General features: G+C 56.3%; 3 protein-coding genes across 6 annotated transcripts; all 3 read right to left on the bottom strand.

Annotated features, from left to right (window-relative positions):
• Positions 1–2,864: 2,864 nt before the first annotated feature.
• CDC42EP2 (CDC42 effector protein 2) lies at positions 2,865–6,854 on the bottom strand. Of its 3 annotated transcripts, none has more exons than XM_085046563.1 (2): positions 6,755–6,854; positions 2,865–3,877 (listed from the first exon to the last, which is right to left on the bottom strand). In XM_085046563.1, exon 2 carries the CDS (start codon positions 3,849–3,851, stop codon positions 3,252–3,254), a length of 600 nt encoding a protein of 199 aa, XP_084902689.1. In that variant the 5' UTR covers positions 3,852–3,877; positions 6,755–6,854; the 3' UTR covers positions 2,865–3,251. The 3 variants fall into 3 exon arrangements, with proteins under 3 accessions (XP_084902689.1, XP_084902688.1, XP_084902690.1); XM_085046562.1 differs by lacking the exon at positions 6,755–6,854 and adding an exon at positions 5,933–6,182; XM_085046564.1 differs by lacking the exon at positions 6,755–6,854 and adding an exon at positions 5,137–5,922.
• Positions 6,855–7,525: 671 nt separating this feature from the next.
• Positions 7,526–13,046, bottom strand: POLA2 (DNA polymerase alpha 2, accessory subunit). Its single transcript, XM_085046415.1, has 18 exons — positions 12,891–13,046; positions 12,423–12,550; positions 12,258–12,343; positions 12,012–12,066; positions 11,825–11,931; positions 11,235–11,422; positions 11,030–11,118; positions 10,780–10,935; positions 10,627–10,689; positions 10,497–10,539; positions 10,250–10,368; positions 9,984–10,022; positions 9,800–9,873; positions 9,572–9,680; positions 9,097–9,203; positions 8,820–8,879; positions 8,477–8,603; positions 7,526–8,131 (listed from the first exon to the last, which is right to left on the bottom strand). The coding sequence occupies exons 1-18, from the start codon at positions 13,000–13,002 to the stop codon at positions 7,886–7,888; spliced, it is 1,908 nt and encodes a 635-aa protein (XP_084902541.1). The 5' UTR covers positions 13,003–13,046; the 3' UTR covers positions 7,526–7,885.
• A 685-nt stretch (positions 13,047–13,731) lies between these two features.
• On the bottom strand, positions 13,732–20,001 carry CAPN1 (calpain 1). 2 transcript variants are annotated; one of them, XM_085046385.1, is made up of 22 exons: positions 19,875–20,001; positions 18,388–18,655; positions 18,216–18,285; positions 18,018–18,136; positions 17,453–17,586; positions 17,210–17,378; positions 16,953–17,036; positions 16,795–16,880; positions 16,651–16,725; positions 16,415–16,575; positions 16,166–16,344; positions 15,937–15,948; positions 15,620–15,831; positions 15,487–15,526; positions 15,342–15,407; positions 15,116–15,173; positions 14,962–15,026; positions 14,821–14,889; positions 14,633–14,711; positions 14,430–14,546; positions 14,225–14,283; positions 13,732–14,083 (listed from the first exon to the last, which is right to left on the bottom strand). In XM_085046385.1, exons 2-22 carry the CDS (start codon positions 18,652–18,654, stop codon positions 14,057–14,059), a joined length of 2,148 nt encoding a protein of 715 aa, XP_084902511.1. In that variant the 5' UTR covers position 18,655; positions 19,875–20,001; the 3' UTR covers positions 13,732–14,056. The 2 variants fall into 2 exon arrangements, with proteins under 2 accessions (XP_084902511.1, XP_084902512.1); XM_085046386.1 differs by having other exon boundaries at positions 18,388–18,756; positions 19,875–19,996.
• Between the last annotated feature and the right edge of the window lie 17 nt (positions 20,002–20,018).

Here is a 20,018-nt window from a genome sequence, read left to right as displayed (position 1 = left end):
GAGAAAATGGACGGAAAGCGAGGAGGAAAGTAATGGAAAGGGATGAGGGGTTTATCCTGGGAAAAGGAGGTTCAGGGGACCTCATTGCTCCCTACAATTCCCTGTAAGGAGGCTGGAGTGAGGTCGGGAGTGAGATCCTTTCTCCTGATGGATAAAATAAGAGGAAACAGCCTCAAGATGCACCAGGGGAGGTTTATTCGGGAAAATTCCTCCATGGAGTGGGTTGTCCCGCCCTGGCATGGGTTGCCCAGGGATGTAGTGAACTCACTGGCCTGGAATTATCCCAAAAAAACACCTGGATGTGGCATGAGGGGTCAGCAGTTGGATTCTGTGATCCCAAAGGTCTTTTCCAACCTCAGCGATTCCATGGAAAGGGGTGAGAAGGGAAGAGAGAGAACGGAAAGGGAGATAAGGGGAAGGGATGGAGGAGTTTGGAGAGGATGAAGGAGAAGAGGGTTGGGGGGGAAATGAGGGATAAACTGGGGCTGGGTGAATGAAATGAGGGATAAATGAGGGTCAGGAGAGGATGAAATTAGGGATAAATCCCCCGATCCCGAATCTCCCCAGATTCCCTATGGCTGCTTATGGTTTCACCCAAACACAACCTCCTCATCCCAAAAGATTCCTGACAAAATTTCACATTTTTGAGCTCTTTTCCCTTTTTATCAAACCTAAATTAATCAAATATCCCCGAATTCATCCTGCAGGACAGAGGTTGCCCACAGATCCCACAGCCAGCGTGGTTTGACCTCAGCATCCAGGTGAGTTCCTCAGGAGCTCCAGGTGGATTCCTCTCTTTTCCCTCCTCACTTCCACATTCCACCTGAGGGTTTTTTCCCTTTTGCCGGGAATTTGCCTTTTTTTCCCCAAGGTCACCCCCTGGTCAAGCCTTCCTCCCGCCCTTGGTAATCCCACGCCGGCTGTTCCTGGCGCTTGTCCACGGCTCCATTGCGGCTCCGGCCACTCGGGGGGTCAAGCGCTGACCGCTGCTGTGGGCGGCGTTAATTAATCCCCTGCCCGGAAATCCCGGGATAACGAGGAAGTCGGGAGGGAGGCAGGAGTGCTGCCAGCCCCGTGCCCCCGCTGGGGTTAATTAACGATCCCAGCCTTGATTGATTCCGGAATTAATGTCCCCAAAGGGAGGGGGCGGCAGGGTGGGCGCTGAGTCACGGCTGCTCCGGATGACTCGAATTCTTGGAACTGGGAGTGAATGAACAGCGTTTGGCAACAGTTATGGGCATAAATCATTGATCTGGGGAGTGGTTAATTAGGGGAGCAGTGAAGGAGGCCCCAGTCCTGTGGAAAGGGAGCCCAAATGATTTATTAACGGTTAAAAATTAATGAAAGTGGGTTTTTTGTTTTTTAGCTAAGGAGATGAGATTGGGGAAGAAAATAATTTCAGGGATAATTTCAGGCATTTATAGCAAATGTGGTCTGAGAGGTGGGTGAGGGAGGACAGAGGGAGTGAGAAAAGGAAAATCACCTTTTCATGGTAAAAAAACCTCAAAATCTGGAAAATTCCAGGAGCAGAGGGGCATGAGCAGGGGGAGAACAGAGCCATCAGGAGCAAACCAAATTAAAGCTGGAATGTGCCAAAATCCAGCACTGGGTTGTAGAAGGGACAAAACTGGGGAGAAAAGGGGATTTGGGCTGATTTTGGTGATTTACAGACAGCTCTGGCAGTGATGCTTCTGCAATTCCTGCAAGGTGGGGAACAAAGAGCTCCATCTTTAAACCACTAATTAAGATGAAACCCAGGAAAATTGGGGTGAAATCCAGGAAAACAAGTGTATCCACATTGTCTCAACTCATCCCATGTTGGAAAACCCCCAAATCACTCTGAAACCCACCCAAAATGACCCATTCTGGGCTTTTTTCTCTTCCAACTGTTTGTCTGAGCAGCAGCTGTGGCACATCTGGTGCTGGAATTGGTTTTGGGAGGAAAAATCCTAAAATAAATAAAAAGTGTACGGAGGGCGGGGGGAGAAAAAAGTTCAGAGCAGCGAAGAGTTGAACCAATCAGCATAAAATCAAATCGAAATCAAACCTGGGGCTGACCGAGCCTAATTAACTTCAGTTTCTTAATTACTGTACAGATGAAAACCTCGGAAAATCGGTTTACCCCCAAATTCTTGGAGTTTTCCCCAAAAGTGGTTCAGTTTTAGGGACGCAGAGGGGGAGGGGAAGGAAGAGGCAGGACCAGGGTGAGTTAACGAGCAAGCTGAGAGTCTAATGACTCATTAGTCAGATAAGCTAATGACTCGTTAGGCACCCAGACAGGAACGGGAATTGGTGGCTGGGAGGGAACGGGATTGGGATCGAGTTTGGAATTGGGATCGGGATCAGGATTAGGATCAGCAACGGGACTCGGGGTCGGGAGGGCCCCAAACTCCACCCTCGGGGTCTCAAACTTCCAGAAATGAGTAAAATGATGGAATTAATTAACAGACTCTGGCAAACGAGGCTCCACATGGCCCCACCCTGTCCCCAAGTCCCAGTGGCTCCTCCTCAGCAGCAGAGTTTCCAGCAGGATTTTTGTCCATTTTCCCTAAAATCCAGCAGGAATTCCTCTCAGCATTCCCTCCTTCCCTTTCCACCCCAAAATCCGTGAATTCCCCCTCAGTGCTGAGATCCTCCTTCACCTCCCGTTGGGATTTTTGGTTGTTTTTTGTCTCATTAAGGATTTCAAACCCCACCCCAAATTCTGTCACTCCAGTTCAGCCCCAAAAGGGTTTTTTTGGCTCCTCTGTGGATTGAGTTCCTAAATGACTCCTAAATTGGCCCCTTGGGATATTTGACTCCTCCTCAGGGAGTTTGGCTCCTCCAGAGAGAGACAACACAAAGCCTGACGGAGATTTCCCGATGGAGATTTCCCAATCTGTGGGATTTTCCAAGGATTCCATGAAGCAGAAGTTGAGGTGACACTGTCATGATGATCTGGGTGGTTCAGAGCCACCAGCATCACCCACAACGAGCAAACCACAACCCCAAAAATCCTCCTGATGGGAATATTTGGGAATTCCATCCCACAGGGTCTGACAGACGCGGAGAACACAGCAGAGTCGCATTTCCTGCGGTGCTGGAGGAGCTGGGGAGTTCCTGTGCCAGCCTGGGGGTTCCTTTGGGCTCCTCAGGGCTGAACCCTCGCTGGGCATGGCAACAATCCGAGCTGGGATCAGAGCCACGTCCGAAAATCACCCAAAATCATCCTCCTCATCGTCACCATCCGTTCCTCGGCGCTCCCGCCGCCCTCACGTCAGGATCTCAGCCCTGGCACTGCTGTCCCCAGCGCGGTGTCTGTCCATCACCTGCAGCACGTCCTCCAGGATGGACGGGCCCAGGTCCACGTGCAGGGACAGCAGGGAGCCGGCGTGCGACCCCAGCGCCTCGGCCTCGCCGTTGGTGGCTGCGGGGCACGGCGAGGACATCCCCGCCTCGTCCAGGTGCAGCCGCGGGGGTTTGGGTGGCGCCTGGGCGGCCGGCAGGGTCAGCGCCTGAGCGCCGCCGAGCGCCGGCAGGGAAATGGCGTTCTTGAGCAGCGGCGACGGCGCCGCGGTCACCTCTGTGCCGGACACCGTGGCCGTGCGCGAGAACTCGAAGGGCGCCGTCACCTCGGGGTCACCGTCGCGGTCAGTGTCGCTGACCCCGGCACGGGGCAGCAGGTGGAACTTGCCCTGCAGGAAGGAGATGTCCCCGAAGGTGTCGCGCTCGCCGCCGCTGCCGATGTGGATGGTGTGGCGGAAGTCGCCCAGCGGAGGGCTGATCATGTCCGACGACAGGATGTCCCTCAGCTTCTCCTTCTTGCCCTTCCTGCTGCCCCTCTTCAGGTAGATCGGCACTTTGGTGGCCATGGTGGCCCAGGGGGCCTCAGGACAGCCTGGGGACGAGAGAAACCGGGAAAATGGTCAGAGCTGAGTGCTGGCACAGCCAGGGGAATCCTCGGAGTTCTGGGAACGAATTCCATCCCAGCAACACCAAAACCAGCAGGTAATGAAACCCAGGCGCTCGGGGCCTCGGCCAGAGAGAGGGAAAGCGGGGAAATCTGGCAGGATTTGGGATTTTAGGGAGGAATGGGGGTGTGGAGTTCAGGATTGGGAGAGCAGAGTGGTGGGAAGAGGCGTTTTTAGCCCAAAAGGGATTTTTCATTCCAATCCCATCTCCCCTCAGCCCCACCCAGGCCCAGCTGGAGGAAAATCCAACAGAGATTTTGGGCTGGAGGGGAAGGAATTTGGGATTTCCCCTGTTTGAGTTGTGAGCTCTGAGTTCAGAAATCAGATCTCGGCTGGGTTTTCCAGGGGCGAAGGGAAATGAGGCAAAACTGGGAATTTTTGGTGCCGTTAATGTGTCCAAGCTTGGGAGAGAGCAAGGTGGGATGGGAAAAGGGATGGAGGAGGTTTGGGGCCACCTGAGTGCTCCTGTTGGACCAGCAGGTGGGAAGCTCTGGAGGTTTTCGCTCTGATCACGAATTTTCCGGGAGAAAATCCCAGCAATCCCTGTTTTTGTGAACGCAGATCAGGAACAGAACAGTCCTGAGGGGTTTGGGGTGGGTTTGTCCCGACTGGGACACCCCGAGGGGCTTTTCCCGGCTGGAATTTGCCCTCTCTGTGCCAAAGACCTGGAAAATTCCCGGGGGAGGGCAGAGGATTCATCCTCAAAAACACCACAACAACAGCAGCAATGCCCCGAGGGATGGAAAATCCCAATTCCCCTTCAACTCCAGAGTCACCTCAGAGCTGCCAAAACCTCTGATCCCAACTGCTGCCTGCTCATTCCCTGTTTGCAGGGAATATTCCCTTATTGTTCCCTTTTTAAAGAAAATACTCCCTTATTATTCCCTGTTTTTAGAGAATATTCTCTTATTATCACCTGTTTTTAGGGAATAATCTGTTATCATCCCCTGTTTTCAGGGAATACTCCCTTATTATCCAATTTTTAGGGAATGCTTCTCTCTTACCTCCAATTTTTAGGAGATACTCCCATATTAACCCCTGTTTTTAGGGAATACTCCATTATTAACCCCTGTTTTAGGGAATACTCCTCTCTCATCCCCCATTTTTAGGGAATATTTCCTTTATCCACATTTTTTAGGGAACATCCCCCTATTCTCCCCCATTTTCCCCCAAATTCCCGACAAACCCTGTTCCAGGCCGGTGCTGGCTCCGGAGCTTCTCCCGAGGCAGAGAGGGAAGGGAGGGATGAGGATCCCGGCAATCAATCAATCAATCAATCACCCCGGCCATCAATCAATCAATCACTCAGCTCCGGCAGGTCTCGGCGCCGCTCGGCTCTGTCCGGCAGGGAAAATCCTGACGGTGCAGAAAGCTCTGCTCGGTGCTAATCCCGGGATTAGCGGGGAGGGGATGGGACAGGCCGGGGGTGACAGGCAGGGGGTGGCGGCTCGGAGCTTCCCTCGGCACCGGGACAGAGCTGGAAACACCAGGGACCTCGGAAAAGGGGAATTGCAGGGGGAAAAAGTGAAATTTGCTTCCTTCTCTGCCCATTTGCAGCTCCTTGGGCTTCAGCACCTCGAAATTTGTTACTTTTCCTGCCTCTTTTCCATTGAAAACTCCTCCTTTTCTGCCCCTTTTCAGCACTTTGGGCTTTGCCACTCAAATTTGGGGGATTTTGGTCAATTTCCACGAATTTCAGCACACTCTGAGCAGCCCTTCCCCATCCCGGCATCTCCACAAACAATCTCATCCACATTTTCCCAAAGTGGGGATTAAAAGAAGATTTCCCCTGGGATTTTCCCAAAAAGGATGGAAGTGTCCCCATTTCCCTGCGGGAGTTGGGGAAGGGGAAGAGCAACCCTTTGGGATGAGGGGTTTGGGGGTTTTTAGGGATTTGGGGAGCAACGCCAGGACCTCATTCTGGGTGTGGGAAAAGCTGGAATTGGTTAAAACGGAATGAAATCCCCAAAACTGTGTCCCACCTGGAGAATTCCGCGGAGAATCCGGAGCAGCGGCGAGGTGACAATTCCATGCCCGGGACAGCCGGACTGCCCCGCCCGGGGTTTGTTCCTTTCCCAGGAAAATCCCGAATTCGGGAAAAGATCCAGGGAAGTTGAGGAAGCTCCGGGCAGGGAAATCTCGGCCTCAGCCACGCCCCGAGCCTCCCGGGGACACAGGGGGTGAAAATCCAGGGAAAAGCCAAAACGCGGGGAAAGCAGCGGCGTCTCCTCCCGCCGCGGAATTGCCGGGATGTGGCGCAGGTCGGGATGGGGTTGGGATGGGGTCAGAGTCCGCTCGGCTCCGGGACACTCCTTGGAAATCCAGGGGTCAGAAATCCGGGAATTCAGAAATCCGGGGATTCAGAAATCCAAGGATTCTGCTGCTTGCAGTGAAAATCACCCCCGGGAGCGCCGGGCCGGGATCAGCCTCTGTCCCTCGGTTCTTGCCGCGATCCAGGCGCTGCTGCGGGGCTATTCCGGGTATCCAGGAGCTGTTCCGGGGTATCCAGCGGCTATTCCAGGGCTGTTCAGAGCTCCCGGGGCAGTTCCGGGGCTATTCCTGCTCTCCGCCGCTGACTGAACCCGGCAGCTCCAATTAAGCGCTCGTTAATTACGCAGGGGCGGCTCGGGGGGGCTGCGCGGGGAGGATCCTCTCCTTTTCCAGGGATAACAGGCAGGAATCTCCTCCCTTCCCCTCGCTCCGCGCGGTGACAGCGACAGGAAGCCACCGGAACAGCATCCCGAGAGCCCCGGGAAAATCCGCGACTCCCTTTCCCTCCCGGCCCGAATTCCCGGCGGAGTCACCTGGATTGGGATCGGGATTTGGGATCTCGGCGCGTTCCTCCCGCGGCGCTCCGAGCTCAGCCCCGCCAGGCTCCACCCTGCCGCCTCCCTTCCTTCCTCCCTTCCCGGGAATTCCTGCAGCTTCCTCGGGAGGGACAGAGGGAAATCCCGGCTGTTTCCCGGGAAATGGGAACAAAACGGGAAATCCCCGCGGGAAGCGAATCCAAACCCAAACCCCGCGGGAATTCCTAATTAAAGCCCAAATTAGAGGCTCCAGCGGGGGATGAATTCCCGTGAATTCAGAATTCCCAAAATCCCCTCAGGACTCAGCCCTGGCTCATCCCGATGCTGTTTTAACCAAAATCGGTGTTTTTCCAAGGGAAACTGAGGCTGGAGGAGGAGCAGCTGAGGGGAAAATGGGGAGAAAATGGGAGTTTGCTCCTCTCCCCTGCAGGTGCAAAAAATGAAAATACAGCTGGAAATAGGAAAGAAAAATCAGGATAAAAAGGTTATGGACGCTGGAAAAAAACAATATTTGGGGTGAAAAGTGCTGGAATTGGGCAAGGAGCAGAGCAGGAACCAGGATGGGGCAGCTGGAGATGACCATAGCACTTCCCAGCTGCTCCATGGGGATATTTGGGGAGAAAATGGAGATTTTTGGGAAAATCCCAGCCACACTCTCAAGTCCTGAGGAATCTCCCACCCTGGTCCCCATTTCCCCTGTTTTTACCCCAAAATCCATCCCCTTGGATTTACCTTTTTCCAGCAAAAAATCCTTTTTTCCATAGGAAATGACACCAGGAGAGGCAGAAATTTTAATTAAATTTCAGCTTCATCATCATAAATTTGAGGCAAAAATAGGGAAAAGGGTCAGAGCTAAAGTTGTTTTTTCCCGGGAATTTGTAATTAATTGACTTTGGCCTAATTAACCTCCCAGCCCCTAACGAGGCTGCTCCAGGCCAGGGGTGACCCCAGGAGGAGCAGAACCCCAAACCCCCTTTTTCTGTGGGTAAATCCTGCTGGGAAAACAACTCTGTGTGTCCAACCAGCATGGGGAGGTCAGGCAGGATTTTGGGGGATTTTAACCCAAATTTCCAGGTGTTTTCACCCCAATTCCTGCTCTGCAGCCTGGGAAAGCTCAGAGTTTGGGGTTCAAATCCTCACGACCTGAGCAGCGATGCAGGGACTGCGCCGGGAGGGCCTGGGGGTGTCCTTTGGGGTGTCACTGGGATTGTCCCCAGGATTGTCCATTTTGGGATTTTCCATGGGATTTTCCTTGGGATTTTCCGTGGGACTCTCCCCAGCACTGTCCCTCCGCAGCAGCAGGCGCCCATAGGTTCCCCCAGCCTGGCCTTTGGTCAAACGTCCAGGGTTGATGCAGACACAGCCCAGGACATCCTGTGGGGGACAGGAGGGGACAGCGGTCAGGGGACAGAGGGGACACTATGGACACAGCGGGGTGAGCAGCAGGAACCCAGAGACAGCGGGACTGGGAGCCCATAGCTCATCCAGACCCCAAAAACTGCTGGTTCTGGATAATTTGGGATCCTACAGCTCATCCAGACCCCAAGAGCTGCCAGGTGGAGGTAAATGGGGACCCCACAGCCCATCCAGACCCCAAAAACCACCAGTTCCAGACAGTTTGGGACCCCCAGCCCCAATCCAGCCCTTCCCATGCTTTATTCCCACTGGAATTCCGGAATTCTGTGTCCCCCAGGGGGTTTTTTGGGGTCCCTGGCTGACCTTGATGAAGTAGCGCAGCTCGGAGGGAGTGACAAGGACATCAGGGGTCACCGGCAGAGCCCCAAAGGCCACCAGGTTCTCGTAGTCCACGTTGAGCTCCTCGGAGGGAGGATACAGGGGGTAGTAGCTGCAGGGGGAAATTGGGGAGGAGAAATTAATTTTGGGATTGTGGCTGTGCCAGGTTTTCCGGGAATCAGCCACAAACCACCCTGGGATGGACAGCACAGAAACACTCTGGGGTCAGAGGGTTCCCAACCCCAAAATGGGTGTTTTTAAGGTTAAAAAATGGCAGGTGGTGAGGGAAAAATGTGATTTTCCCTGTTTGGCCCCAAATCTGCCTCACCTGCGCTGGGTCAGGATGTGGCGAAGAATCCTCGAGAAACGATCTGAGAGCCCTGAGGAGCTGCAGGAAAGAGAAATGGGTGAGAAAAGGGAGGAAATGGGAAAAAAGGGGAAATAAGAGGGGGAAGAGGGGATAAAGGGGGGGAAGGAAAGGGAGAAAAGGGGGAGGAGAAAAGAGGGAAAGAAAGGTTGAAATAAGGTTAGAAAAAAGGGGAAAAGAGACTAAAGAAAAGGGAGAAAAGGTTAAAGAAAAGGGGAAAAAGAGTTAAAAGAACAACCTGCTGATCTCCTCAGCCCCCATGTGGAACAGCAGGTCGGTGGAGCTGAGGCCGAAGATGACGCCGTCGATGTCCAGAGTGCAGGGCTCAGGCACCAGGTGGACACGCTGGACACACGGACAGGGGGCTGGACACCCCAAAACACACCGACTCCACCCCAAAACGCCCTGAATCCACCCCAAAATGCCCCGAATCCACCCCAAAATGCCCCGAATCCACCCCAGGATGCCTCAAAATGTCCCAAACCCCCTGAAACGCCCCAAACTCCTAAACCACCCCAAATCCCACTGAGTTTTCCTTAAACCCCCAAAATGTTCCCCAAAATCCCTTCTGTCCCCCAAAGCTGCAGCAGGAAATCACCGAGGTGAGGAAAAAGGGGAATTTCACCCCAAATCTCAGCTGGGTTTTGCCAGGACGGTGGGGATGTGCTGGGAATTCATTTTTGGGGCAAAAAAGGGAATTTTGGGGTCAGTACCGCTCTGTCCTCCTTGGGCAGGTCGGGGAAGGGGAAGGGAGGCTGCGGATAAACGAAATCGTGGGAAACATCGCGGAGCGACGGCACCAGGACCAGCTGGGAGCCAGCGCTGGAAAATGGGAAAAAATGGAATTGGGGCAAAATGAGAGCCTGTTTGGGGTGAAAAGCGGTTTGGGTTTTGGGGACAAAATCCCCGAGGAAATGAGGGATTTCAGGGTATTTTTTCACCTCCTGGTGCCCTCGATGATTGTCCTCAGGCAGAGCCGGAAAACGTCGGAGAAAGAGCTCAGGAGCTGGCAGCTCTGGGATTGAGGGAAAACAAAGGGATTGGAACAATTCCCACGGTTTTGGGGTTTTTTGGGGATCTGCCCCAAATTGGCAGGGATTGAGGGTTTGGGGATTTCCTCCTCACCTCCACCTGCTCATGCTTGGCATCCAGGAATGGTCCAAACTGAGGGAAAATGGGAAAAACATCGAAAAACAGCAAAGAACCGACTTGAGTCACACCCCAGAAAAAGCGGGAGGTTTAGGCACTTTTAGGGTGAAAAATGGGGGTTTTGGGTTCAGAAATGAGATTTTAATGCTAACTTTGAAGGGTGTGGAGGCTGCAGGGTTGGGTTAATGATGATGAGGGTAATTAAGCAATCTGTTAATGAGGGGATAATTAGCTCCCCTCACCAGGACACAAACGTCAGGGCGATCTCTGGCCACGACCTCCAGCAGGTCACTCAGGGGCTCAAAGGCCACACTGTCCGAGGGCGTGAAGGGACCACAGGCCAGCAGCACCATCCTCTGCTCTGGGGAAAAACAGGGAGTTTTGGGAAAAAGAGGGGTTTTGGGGGAAAACCAGGCAGTTTAGGGGGGTCTGGGATGGAAAACAGGGATCTGGGGACAAAAAGGACACAGGGGAGGCACCAAGTCTCACCTGCCATTGGCTCCGTGGGGGTGTGGAAGGGCAGAGGAACTCCCTGTGGGGAAGCTGGGAATGTCTCTGATTTCCCCAATTTCACCCCAAATCCTCAATTCCACCCCAAATCCCCCAGAAGTGCTGTCACCTCGTAGAGCTTGGACACCACCATCCTCTTGCCTGTGCTGTTGGTGCCTTCCAGAGCCACGACCTGCAGGAATTCGGGGTCAGGAATGGGGAACGAGGGGTCAGGAATGGGGGAAAAGGGGTGAGGAGGGATTTTGGGGCCCCAAAGGCGCACCTGGCCTGGGAACAGGGAATATTCCGTCAGCTCCGAGAGGTCCAGTGGCACCTGAGCGCCAGCCGAGTGCTCTCTGTCCCCCAGCAGCAGCACGGATTTGGCGTTGAGCTTCCCATTGCCGTCACAGCCGATCTGCCCCAGCACTGCCACCGGCTCCTGGGCACCCCCAAACGGGGAGGTTTCACCCCAGAATTGGGGGTTTTACCTCAAAACGGGGTGTTTTACCCCAAAACAGGATCCAGGATCTCACCTGTGCCGGGAGCCCAGCCGAGGTGAAGCCATCCAGGCCGTGGTGTCTCCGCAGGACTTCGCCGAGCTCCTCCATCCTCCCGGCCAGCGCTGGGGGTGACACTGATGTCACCAAACACCACTGACCCTGACCCCCCCAGTGTCACCAAACACCCCCAGACCCCCCCAAACCCACGGTGTCCCCAGCCTCCCCCCTCCAAGACCACCTTCCCGGACGTCCAGCGCTTTCTGGAACATGAATTTGTAGGGTTTGGTGAGGTTTTCCTCAGGGCAGCCGAAGAGTTTGACAGCACAGCTGCCGTGGCCGTGCCAGGCCGGGCTCTGGATGGTGCCAAACGAGGCCACGACGTCACCCCGGCCACCCCGGGATGAGTATTTCTGGGAGGGGGTGACACTGTGGGGACAAGAAAATGGGGTGTGAGAACTGCCAGGAGCTGAAAACTCCATGGATTTTGGGTTCTCCTCCTTCCCGTTAGCCCCATTCTGAGCATAAAGAGGTAAACAAACTTAAAAGGGTGAATTCCCTGAGCTGAAATGCTCTATGAATGGGACATTTTAACAAGAATTAACTTAATGAGTTAATTAATGAGCCCTTATAAACAACTAGTGGGGCTTTAATGATTTCCCCCAAATTTACAGAGCTTCTAAAATGCTCCCTCTGAACTCCAATGATGTAATTTCAAGGGACAGGAAGGAAGAAAAGAGGGAAGAAAGGGTGGGGATGGAAAGGAGCTGATTTATGGAGCTTTAAGGAATTTTATGGAGATTTAAGGGATCTCCCAGACTCCTCACCCACCTCGGGGAGAAGCTGCCGGGGGAGAAGAGCCTGTAGGGACTGTGGGATGACGGAGCCCGCTTGGGCCGGGGAGTCTCCGGGGTGGAATTGCTGCGCTTCTGGGAGCCCTGCAGGGGAAAAGTCACAAATAAAGGACATTTCCAGGGTGGTTTTAAGGCAAACCCTGTGGGTTTGGGGCAGTGCCCACCTTGGACGGGGTGGTGTAGGCATCCAGCAGCTCATCCTCCGCTTCCTCCTCCAAGCTGATGCTCGTTAAGGAGAACCAACACTCCTTGTTTGGGGTGAAACCTCCCAAATCCAAGAATTCCTCCCATTCCCAGGCCTCTGCTGGGGATTTGTGACACCTCGCAGCCCCCCTTGTTCTGCCAGAACCCCCCAAGGCCCCGGGGATAAGGGGATTTGGGGATATAGGGATATTGGAATATTGGGATACAGCTCCTGGAGCGAGTGGATGTCGTGCAGCAGCCCTCGGCGCTCCTCCCTCCCGCGCTGGCTGCGGCTGCTGCGCTTGGCCAGGACCTGGGCAGCGGGACAGGGTGAGGAGAGATCCCCACCATTCCCGGGGTTTTGGGGCGCAGGGGGATCGGGGATCTCCCACCTCGTGCTCGAAGGTGTTGAGGCCGTCGGGGGTGAGTTGGAGGTCGAGGTCTTTGCTGGTGACAAAGGCCAGCAGCTCGTTGGCCAAGGCCACCGGGCCCAGCCCGTGGCTCAGGCACAGCTCCACCACTGCGGGGAAAAGGAGAGTCAGGGAGTCCCAAATCCCACCGAGACCCCCCTCACACCTCGGGGGGTCCCTCAGTCACCCCCTCGCTCCTTCGTGTCCCCCAGAATCTGACAGATGCCAAAGTCCTATAACAACACCCTGCGACCCCCAAACCACCTCCGCTGACACCCCCAGAGCCCCCAAAGGCCTCCGCTAATGCCCCAGAACATCTGAGACTCCCCACACCTTCCCTGACCCTCCAGGCCCCAAACACCCCTCACATCTCCCCTAACCCCAACAACCCCTTTCCCCCTCCCCAGCCGCCCCATTCCTCCCCCAGGCCGCTCCCCCCGGAGCCCTCACGCCTGTCGGGCACTTCCTCGCCCTGGCAGCGCAGCTCGAAGAGCCGCAGCTCCCTCAGCACGGCCTCGGCCGTCACTGGCTCCCGGCCCCGCTCCGGCTGCAGCTCCGCCATGGCTGCGCTCAAACCGCGCGGGAGCGGCGCTGAAGGGAGGGGGCGTGGCCACGCCGCATAAGGACAAAGGGGCGGGATTTAGGCGGGAAAGGGGCGTAGCTATTCAAATTTATAATCATTGAGCCAATGGGAGCGCGATGGGCGGGCAAAGGGGCGTAACGGGCGTGCCGAAAGCCACGCCCACCAGACTGGGAGGGTAAATGGGCGGGAGGAAAAAAGGGCGGGAAAATTCGCGCCCTCAGAGCGCTGAGTGGGCGGGGCTGAGTGGGCGGGGCTGAGTGGGCGGGGCTGAGGGAGCCTGAGGGAGCCTGAGGGAGCCGAGCGCGGCCCGGGCTGTGAGGGGCCGAACCGGGTCTGTGGGGTCTGAGGGGACGAACCGGGCCCGGGTGGTCGAACCGGGTCTGCGGGGAGGAACCGGGTCAGGCGGGTCCTGCCCAGGCCCGGGGGTCACACCTGCCCCAGGGGATTCTGCCCGAGTCCGAGTTCCTCTCCCTGCCTGGCCACCTCACCCCTCCAGGCCATGGCAGGCTCGTCCTGCAGCTCCCACTCAGGACACACACTGGAGTCTTAAATCACAAACACCAAAAAACGCCAGAAATATATATCTATAACCCCAAACCTATAATCCATAACCTCAAAGCAAACCCTAAACCTGTTATTTTGCAGCACATCAAGCCCACCTCACCCACAGGGAACTTGAGGGATAAAAAGAACTATCAGAAAAATGAGTTTTGGCTTAAATAACTTTTTTCTTTGGTTTATACGTAATTTTTAATTTATACAATAAAAAAACACTTTATGCACCCGGGGGCAGCAGATCCCTGAAGCGAAGGGCGACGGCTGGGGCTCCGTCGGCACAAGAGGCACCAAAATCGGGAGGATTCGCCCCAAAATCGGGAGGATTCACCCCAAAAGAGCCGAGCGTGAGGTGGGGGAGGGACGGGGGGGCTTTGGCAAAGCTCGGGGGTCCTGTGGGAGACCCCCCATCCAGCCTTTTCTGCCAAAAAAAGGGAAAAACCAGCGCGGGGTCGTGGAAGGCACTTGGAGAGTCTGGTCAGGCGAACATGGTGAGCTGGAGCCACTGGGGACGAGGAGGAAGGGGAGGAAGAAGAGGTGAAAAAACATGGGAGAAGGAAGGAGAGAAAAAGAGAGGAGGAGGAGGTGAGGAAGGTGTGAAGAGGAGAAGGAGGAGGAGGAAGGCTTGCATCCTCCCTGCCAGTACCTGCAGCAGGTCGAAGGTGACAACGCCATCCTGGTCCACATCCATCGCTTGGAAAAACCCTGCAGGGAGGAAACACGTTAGGATTTCGGGGAGGAAAGTCCTGTTTCTGGGGAAAAGCATTGTTGGCACGGGCAGGAAGGCCAGGATGGTTTGGGATCAGGGTAGAGAGGATCATTTGGGATGGTTTGGGATGGTTTGTGCTCACGGAACATCGTCTCGAGGCGCACGAGGCAGCAGACGAAGCTGTCGAAGTCCAAGGCCAGGTCGGGCTCGGCGTAGCGGGTGATGAGCAGCTCGTGCAGCCTCTTGTTGAGCCGGTAGCCTGGGCAGGGGACACCCTGAGGGTCACCTGGGGGTCACCTGGGCAGGGGAGGGGTCAGTGCCCCATTGGGGGGTCAGCAGGGTCACCTGCAGCCTCCAGCGCCAGGCGCAGCTCATAGGCACTGATGGAACCTGACTTGTCCAGGTCAAACTTGCGGAAGATGCTCTGGCAAAAAACAGGGGTTACTGGTGAGGAGAGACCCCCAATTCAGCCCAAAATCCTCTCCCAAATGCCCCCAAAAGGGTGGGAGAGACCCCAATTCCCACAGCCCCACCAGGTAGTTGCGGATCCGGTTCCAGAGGACGTTGAACTCCACCAGTCCCAGTTTCCCATTCCCATCTTTCTGCAGGGAGGGTTAAGGAAAGGGAGACTCAGGGGGTCCCAAATCCCCCCGTCCCCCCCGGCCACAGGATACATCCATCAGGTTGACCATGCTCCGGCAGGACTCGGTGCTGAAGCCCTTGGTCCGGAGATCTTTGTCTGCAGGATTGGGACATTCTGGGTGTTAACGAGGGGGGGCAGGACCCCCTAATTCGGGGTGGAACCCCCAAAATCCCAGCCTGGCTCACGTTTGCCGATGATGCGGTTGAGGATGGTCTGGAGCTCGGTGACACTGATCTCCATGTCCTGGGCAGGGGAGATGGGTGTCCCCAATGTCACTGCTGAGCAGTGACATCATCACAGCCAGCCAATGATGTCACCACCAGCCAATGACATCACTGCCAACCAATGATGTCACAGCCAACCCCTCCTGTCACCACCAATGTCACCGTCACTGCTCCCACCACCCCTTACCGGCCCTGCCAGCTGCTTGAAGAGCTGCTTGAAGTTCTCATCGATTTCACTTTCCGAGAGCACTTTCTGCGGGAAAAAGTGGCCATTTTGGTAACCAGGCCTTGTCCCAGCACCCTGCGGGGTCACCTCTGCTGCCCTGGCTGACCTCATCCGGCAGTGTGGCCTGGACCTTGTCGTCCATCTCCCTGCAGAGAGAGCAGAGTGGTGCTGAGCGGTGGGGGCTCATTAGCAGGGGCTCATTAGCGCTAATGAGGTGATGCTAACGAGGCAGCTCTTACTCGGTGCCAGCTTTCTTCTCGGAGAAGACACGGAGCACAAAGTCGCCCTCCTTGTTGGGCTCGAAGGTGGAAGGCACGACGATGTACTCGCCGGGCGGCAGGCGCAGCCGCGTGCTCACCTCGCGCAGGTTGATGAACTGCTCGGAGCGCGCGCGCGACGCGTTGGCCAGGAAGAACTCGCGCTTCAGGTGCACTCCTGACTTGCCCACGTACTGCCGGCACGGGGAAACGCTCCAAAATCACCGCAAAAACACCCCCAAAACGGGGCTCTGCCCCCAGCGGGGCGCCTGAGCCCACCGGCACCGCGGGGTACCCACCTCGGGAGGGACCTGTGGGGAGCGAGGGGACACCAGTTGGCCCTGGCTGGCAGGAGTTGACACCAGGTGACCCCAAATGACTTCAGCTGACCCTAGTTAATGCCAGTTGACCTCGATTGACCCCAACTAATGTCAGGTAACCCCAACTGACCCCAATTAATGCCAGTTGATCCCTACTGACCGCAGTTCACACCAACTGGCACCAGTTGATGCCAGCTGACCCCAGTACCTCGTAGACGGCGAAGCCGATGGTCTCCATGTCCTTGCCGTAGCGGCGCTCGCGGCGTCGATGTTTCTGCATCAGTGCCAGCAGGAAGCTGCAGCCAGGCTCGCGCCCACCGTCCTCATCCCTGGCATCGTCCACCTCCTCCAGCTGGATCTTGAACTGGGGGTTGATCCAGAACGTGGCTGGGGAAGGGCAGAGGAGGCTCAGAGGTGCTGGCAGCAGCAGCTCCGTGTCCCCCAGCCCGGGACGTACCGGGGTAGTTCCTGCAGCCACCCGCGGTGCTGCCGCGCCGCCACGTCCCGTCGTACAGCCGCGTGTTCCACTTGCGGAACTTGCGGGACTGCAGCGCGTCCGGGGTGAGGTTGCAGATCTCCAGGCGGGTGAATTCCCGCAGGAAATCCCGGAAGGACATCCTGCAGGGACAGGTTTCCCTCATTTCCAGGTGTGAGACAGCCCAGAAAAGGGGTTTGGAGTGGAACTGCTCCTACCAGAACTCCCCGTCCTCCATCTTGACCATGAGCTGCTGGCGCAGCGCTGGCTCCACGGCGTGCCACTCGGCCGAGCTGCGGGGACAGCAGGGTCACCACCCTGGGTCGTCATTGCTAACAAGCCTGGTGCTAACAAAGCCTCACCTATCACTCCAGGCGCCTGTCCACTCCACCTCTCCCCAGGGGTTGCGCATCCGGATGAGCTCCAGGGACTGCCCGCGGTAAGGGATCTGCAGGCACTGTTGTCAGGGCCATGCTGCCCAAAATCCACCATTCTCCCCCAAACTGGAGCTGTCCCTCACCTGCTTGGCACCTGTCACTGAGTAGGCATGGCCTTTCACCAGCTTCTTGAAGGTCACTGCCTCCATGTCAAAGGCACTTGTTATCTACCAGGAACCAATGCGGTGTTACTGAGGAAATAACTCCAATCCCACCCTTTTTCCCCCAAAATGCCCTCGGGTCACTCACATCAATAGAGCAGCCGAGCAGCGAGCCGCCATTACCAAGGAAATAACCCCAATCCCACCCTTTTTTCCCCAAATCCCCTCGGGTCACTCACATCAATAGAGCAGCCGAGCAGCGAGCCGCGCTCCAGCGCCTTGAGGATGATGTGGTAGAGGTCAGCCGGCGGCCGCCGCAGGTCAAACCACTCGGTGACACCACCCGTGAAGTCCTCGAAGCCCTCGGAGGTGCTGCCGCCCGACAGCGCCTCGTAGCAGCCGTTCACCCTGCGGGGCACCCAGGGGGGTTTTTGGGGTGTTTCTGCCCTGAATTGGGGGCGGGGGGCAGGGAGGGGCAGTACTTGGCGTAAGCCTTTTCCAGCAGCGCGCTCCAGAACTCAGAGCCCTCGGCCGAGTGCACAAAGAGCAGCTTGCCGTCCTTGGTGGGCAGGAAATCGTCAACCACCACGTCCAGCCACTCCCCGAACTGCCAGATCTGGGAGCAGGAGGAGGAACAACCCCCTGGTTTATCCAGGGAAGGAGATTTTGGGGGCAAATGCCCTGTTTGGGGTGGGGCAGCAGGGAAATGGTGGAGTCACCATGGTGGGACGGGGACACGGAATGGGAGGGAAAGGGCCCAAAATAGTGGGAGATCCTCTCAAAATTGGGGACAGCCCCAAAATGGTGGAGGGAATCCTTAAAATGCTGGGAGTCACCCCAAAATTGCAACAGAAAGCCCCAAAACTGTGGACGGTTCCCTCAAAATGGTCACAGAGAGGCCTAAAAAGGCGAGGGGAGCTCCAAAATGGTGTGGGAACCTCTCAAAATGATTCAAGGAGGCCTGAAGTGACAGTGGGAACCCCAAAATGTTGGGATTTCCCCTCAAAAAGGCAGAGGGGATCCCCAAAGCCGTTATTTGCCGCTGACCTGGAAGTGGAAGATGCCGGCGTAGCCCTGCTGGAAGCTCTGTCCGTGGGGCACCACGCGGTGCAGGAGGCTCTCGTTGAGCGTCAGCGACGCGATGGCTGCCAGCAGCCAGCAGTCACCTGGGGACAAAAACAGGGAATTCCACCAAAACCATTCCCAAAAAGCTCCAGTTTGGGGCAGGGAAGGAGGACTCCTCACCCAGCGCTCCCTGGCAGATGTCAGTGCGTGTGGCTCCGTCCACGATGAACTGCGGCCGCGAGCACAGCTCCTGCAGGAAACGCCCCGAAATGCCCCAAATTCCAGGTTTTTAGACATTCCCACGGGATTTCGGCATGGCAAACACCTCGGAGGGGCGAATGGCTGTGCTCACCGTGGGTCTCTTCCACTGCACGCCGCGGGTTTTGGCCGAGCCAGGCCCCAGCTCGCGGAAGCCCAGCGAGGAGGCGGCCGGGGGGAAGGCTGGGTCACAGAAAAGCTTCCCGGAGCGGCGGCACTCCTCGGCCAGCTGCCCGAAGTCCTGGCCCAGGTGGCGCACGGCGTTGTCGTGGTTGCCCAGCCCCAGCTCCTTGGCCCTCTGGCGCCTCACCTGCGCCGACACCCCAGTGCAGAACACCGGCACCACCGGTGGCTCTGCCATCCTGCGGGAATAGACAGAAATCGCCTCTTTTCACCCCGTTTTGGGTGCCGTGGGGTGAGGGTTTGGCCCAGCTGCACCTCAGCTGATTCTTGGGCTGTGGTGCTCAGAAGAAAACACCGGAAAAGAATTAAAACCAAGTGAAAACCACCAAGTTTGAGCAAAGTCATCGACAATCCCCATTTCCCCCTCCCCAGGGCAGCTCCAATGCCCCAAGATACATGGGATGTGTGTTCTGCACCAAAAAAGCACAAAGTTGGCCCAAAATGAGGGTCAAGGGGTGTCTGACCCGACCTCGCTCCCAGAGCTGTCTTGGGGGTTCCTCCAAGTCCCTGTTTTGGGGAGGAATTGGGGAAGGAAGAGGGGATTTTGGGGGGAATTTGGGATTTTCAGCAGAATTGGGGGGGAAATAGGTTTGTGAGGAATATGGGATTTTGGGGTGGGCTTTGCAGGGGGAAGAGGGGATTGTGGGGGAAAATGGGTGATTTGGGGGCATAGGGCATCCCCCAAATTGAGGGCAATTTGGGATTTTTAGGGGGCAATAGGGGATTTCCCCCCAGATTTAAAGTTCTGCCCGAGTCGAGTTGGAGGAAATTGGGGCAATTTTGGTGAGCTGAGCGTGGTGGCGTTTTGGGGTAAAAAGCAGGAATTCAGGGAGCAGCGAAGCTCCCAAGGGTGCCAAATTCTGGGGTTTCACCTGGAATTGGCCCTGTCAGAATAAAAACCTGACAATTCCGACCCACGACAGCCCCAAAGGCTGAGGAAACGAGGGGAAACTGCCCCAAACTGGTCGTGCAGGTTGAGGTGTGGCCGCGGGTGTGCCACTGCCCCGGGCGCAACCCCGAGGGCCTTCCCCGAGCCCTGGGGAGGTTAATTAAGCACTGGGGTGGTTAATTAAGCACTAGGCATGTTAATTAAACGCTGATCAGAGCCACCAAGGAGGGACAGAGCAGTGGCAGGGGTGGGGGCTGTGCAGCCCCCCTGAAATGAGGCCAAACATGAGGATTTCTGTGAGCCCAAACCCCAGCACAACCCTTTGGATAACACAGGGACACCTCAAACTCAGGGATTGTGCCCCAAAAAAGCACAGAGTAGCCCCAAAATGAGGGTCAGGGGATGTCCAACCCACCCTGCCCCCAAGGCTGCCCTGAGGGTCCCCCCAGGTCCCTGTCCCCCCTCCCCTGCAGTGCCAGCACAGCCCCTCTGCCCCCTCCCCCACATACGTTTTTGGGGTGAAGTGGACACAAATCGCCTCTTTTCACCCCGTTTTGGGGTCTGCAGCCCCAGCAGGCGCCGTGGGGCGAGGGCTGGGCCCAGCTGCACCTCAGCTGCCACTTGGGCCGTGGTGCTGGGAAGAAAACGCCAGA

The sequence above is a fragment of the Lichenostomus cassidix genome, unplaced genomic scaffold (assembly GCF_008360975.1).
Source record: "Lichenostomus cassidix isolate B80296 unplaced genomic scaffold, HeHo_3.0 HiC_scaffold_40, whole genome shotgun sequence".
In the NCBI taxonomy this organism is placed as follows: domain Eukaryota; kingdom Metazoa; phylum Chordata; class Aves; order Passeriformes; family Meliphagidae; genus Lichenostomus; species Lichenostomus cassidix.
This window is presented reverse-complemented; position numbering and strand designations above follow the sequence as displayed.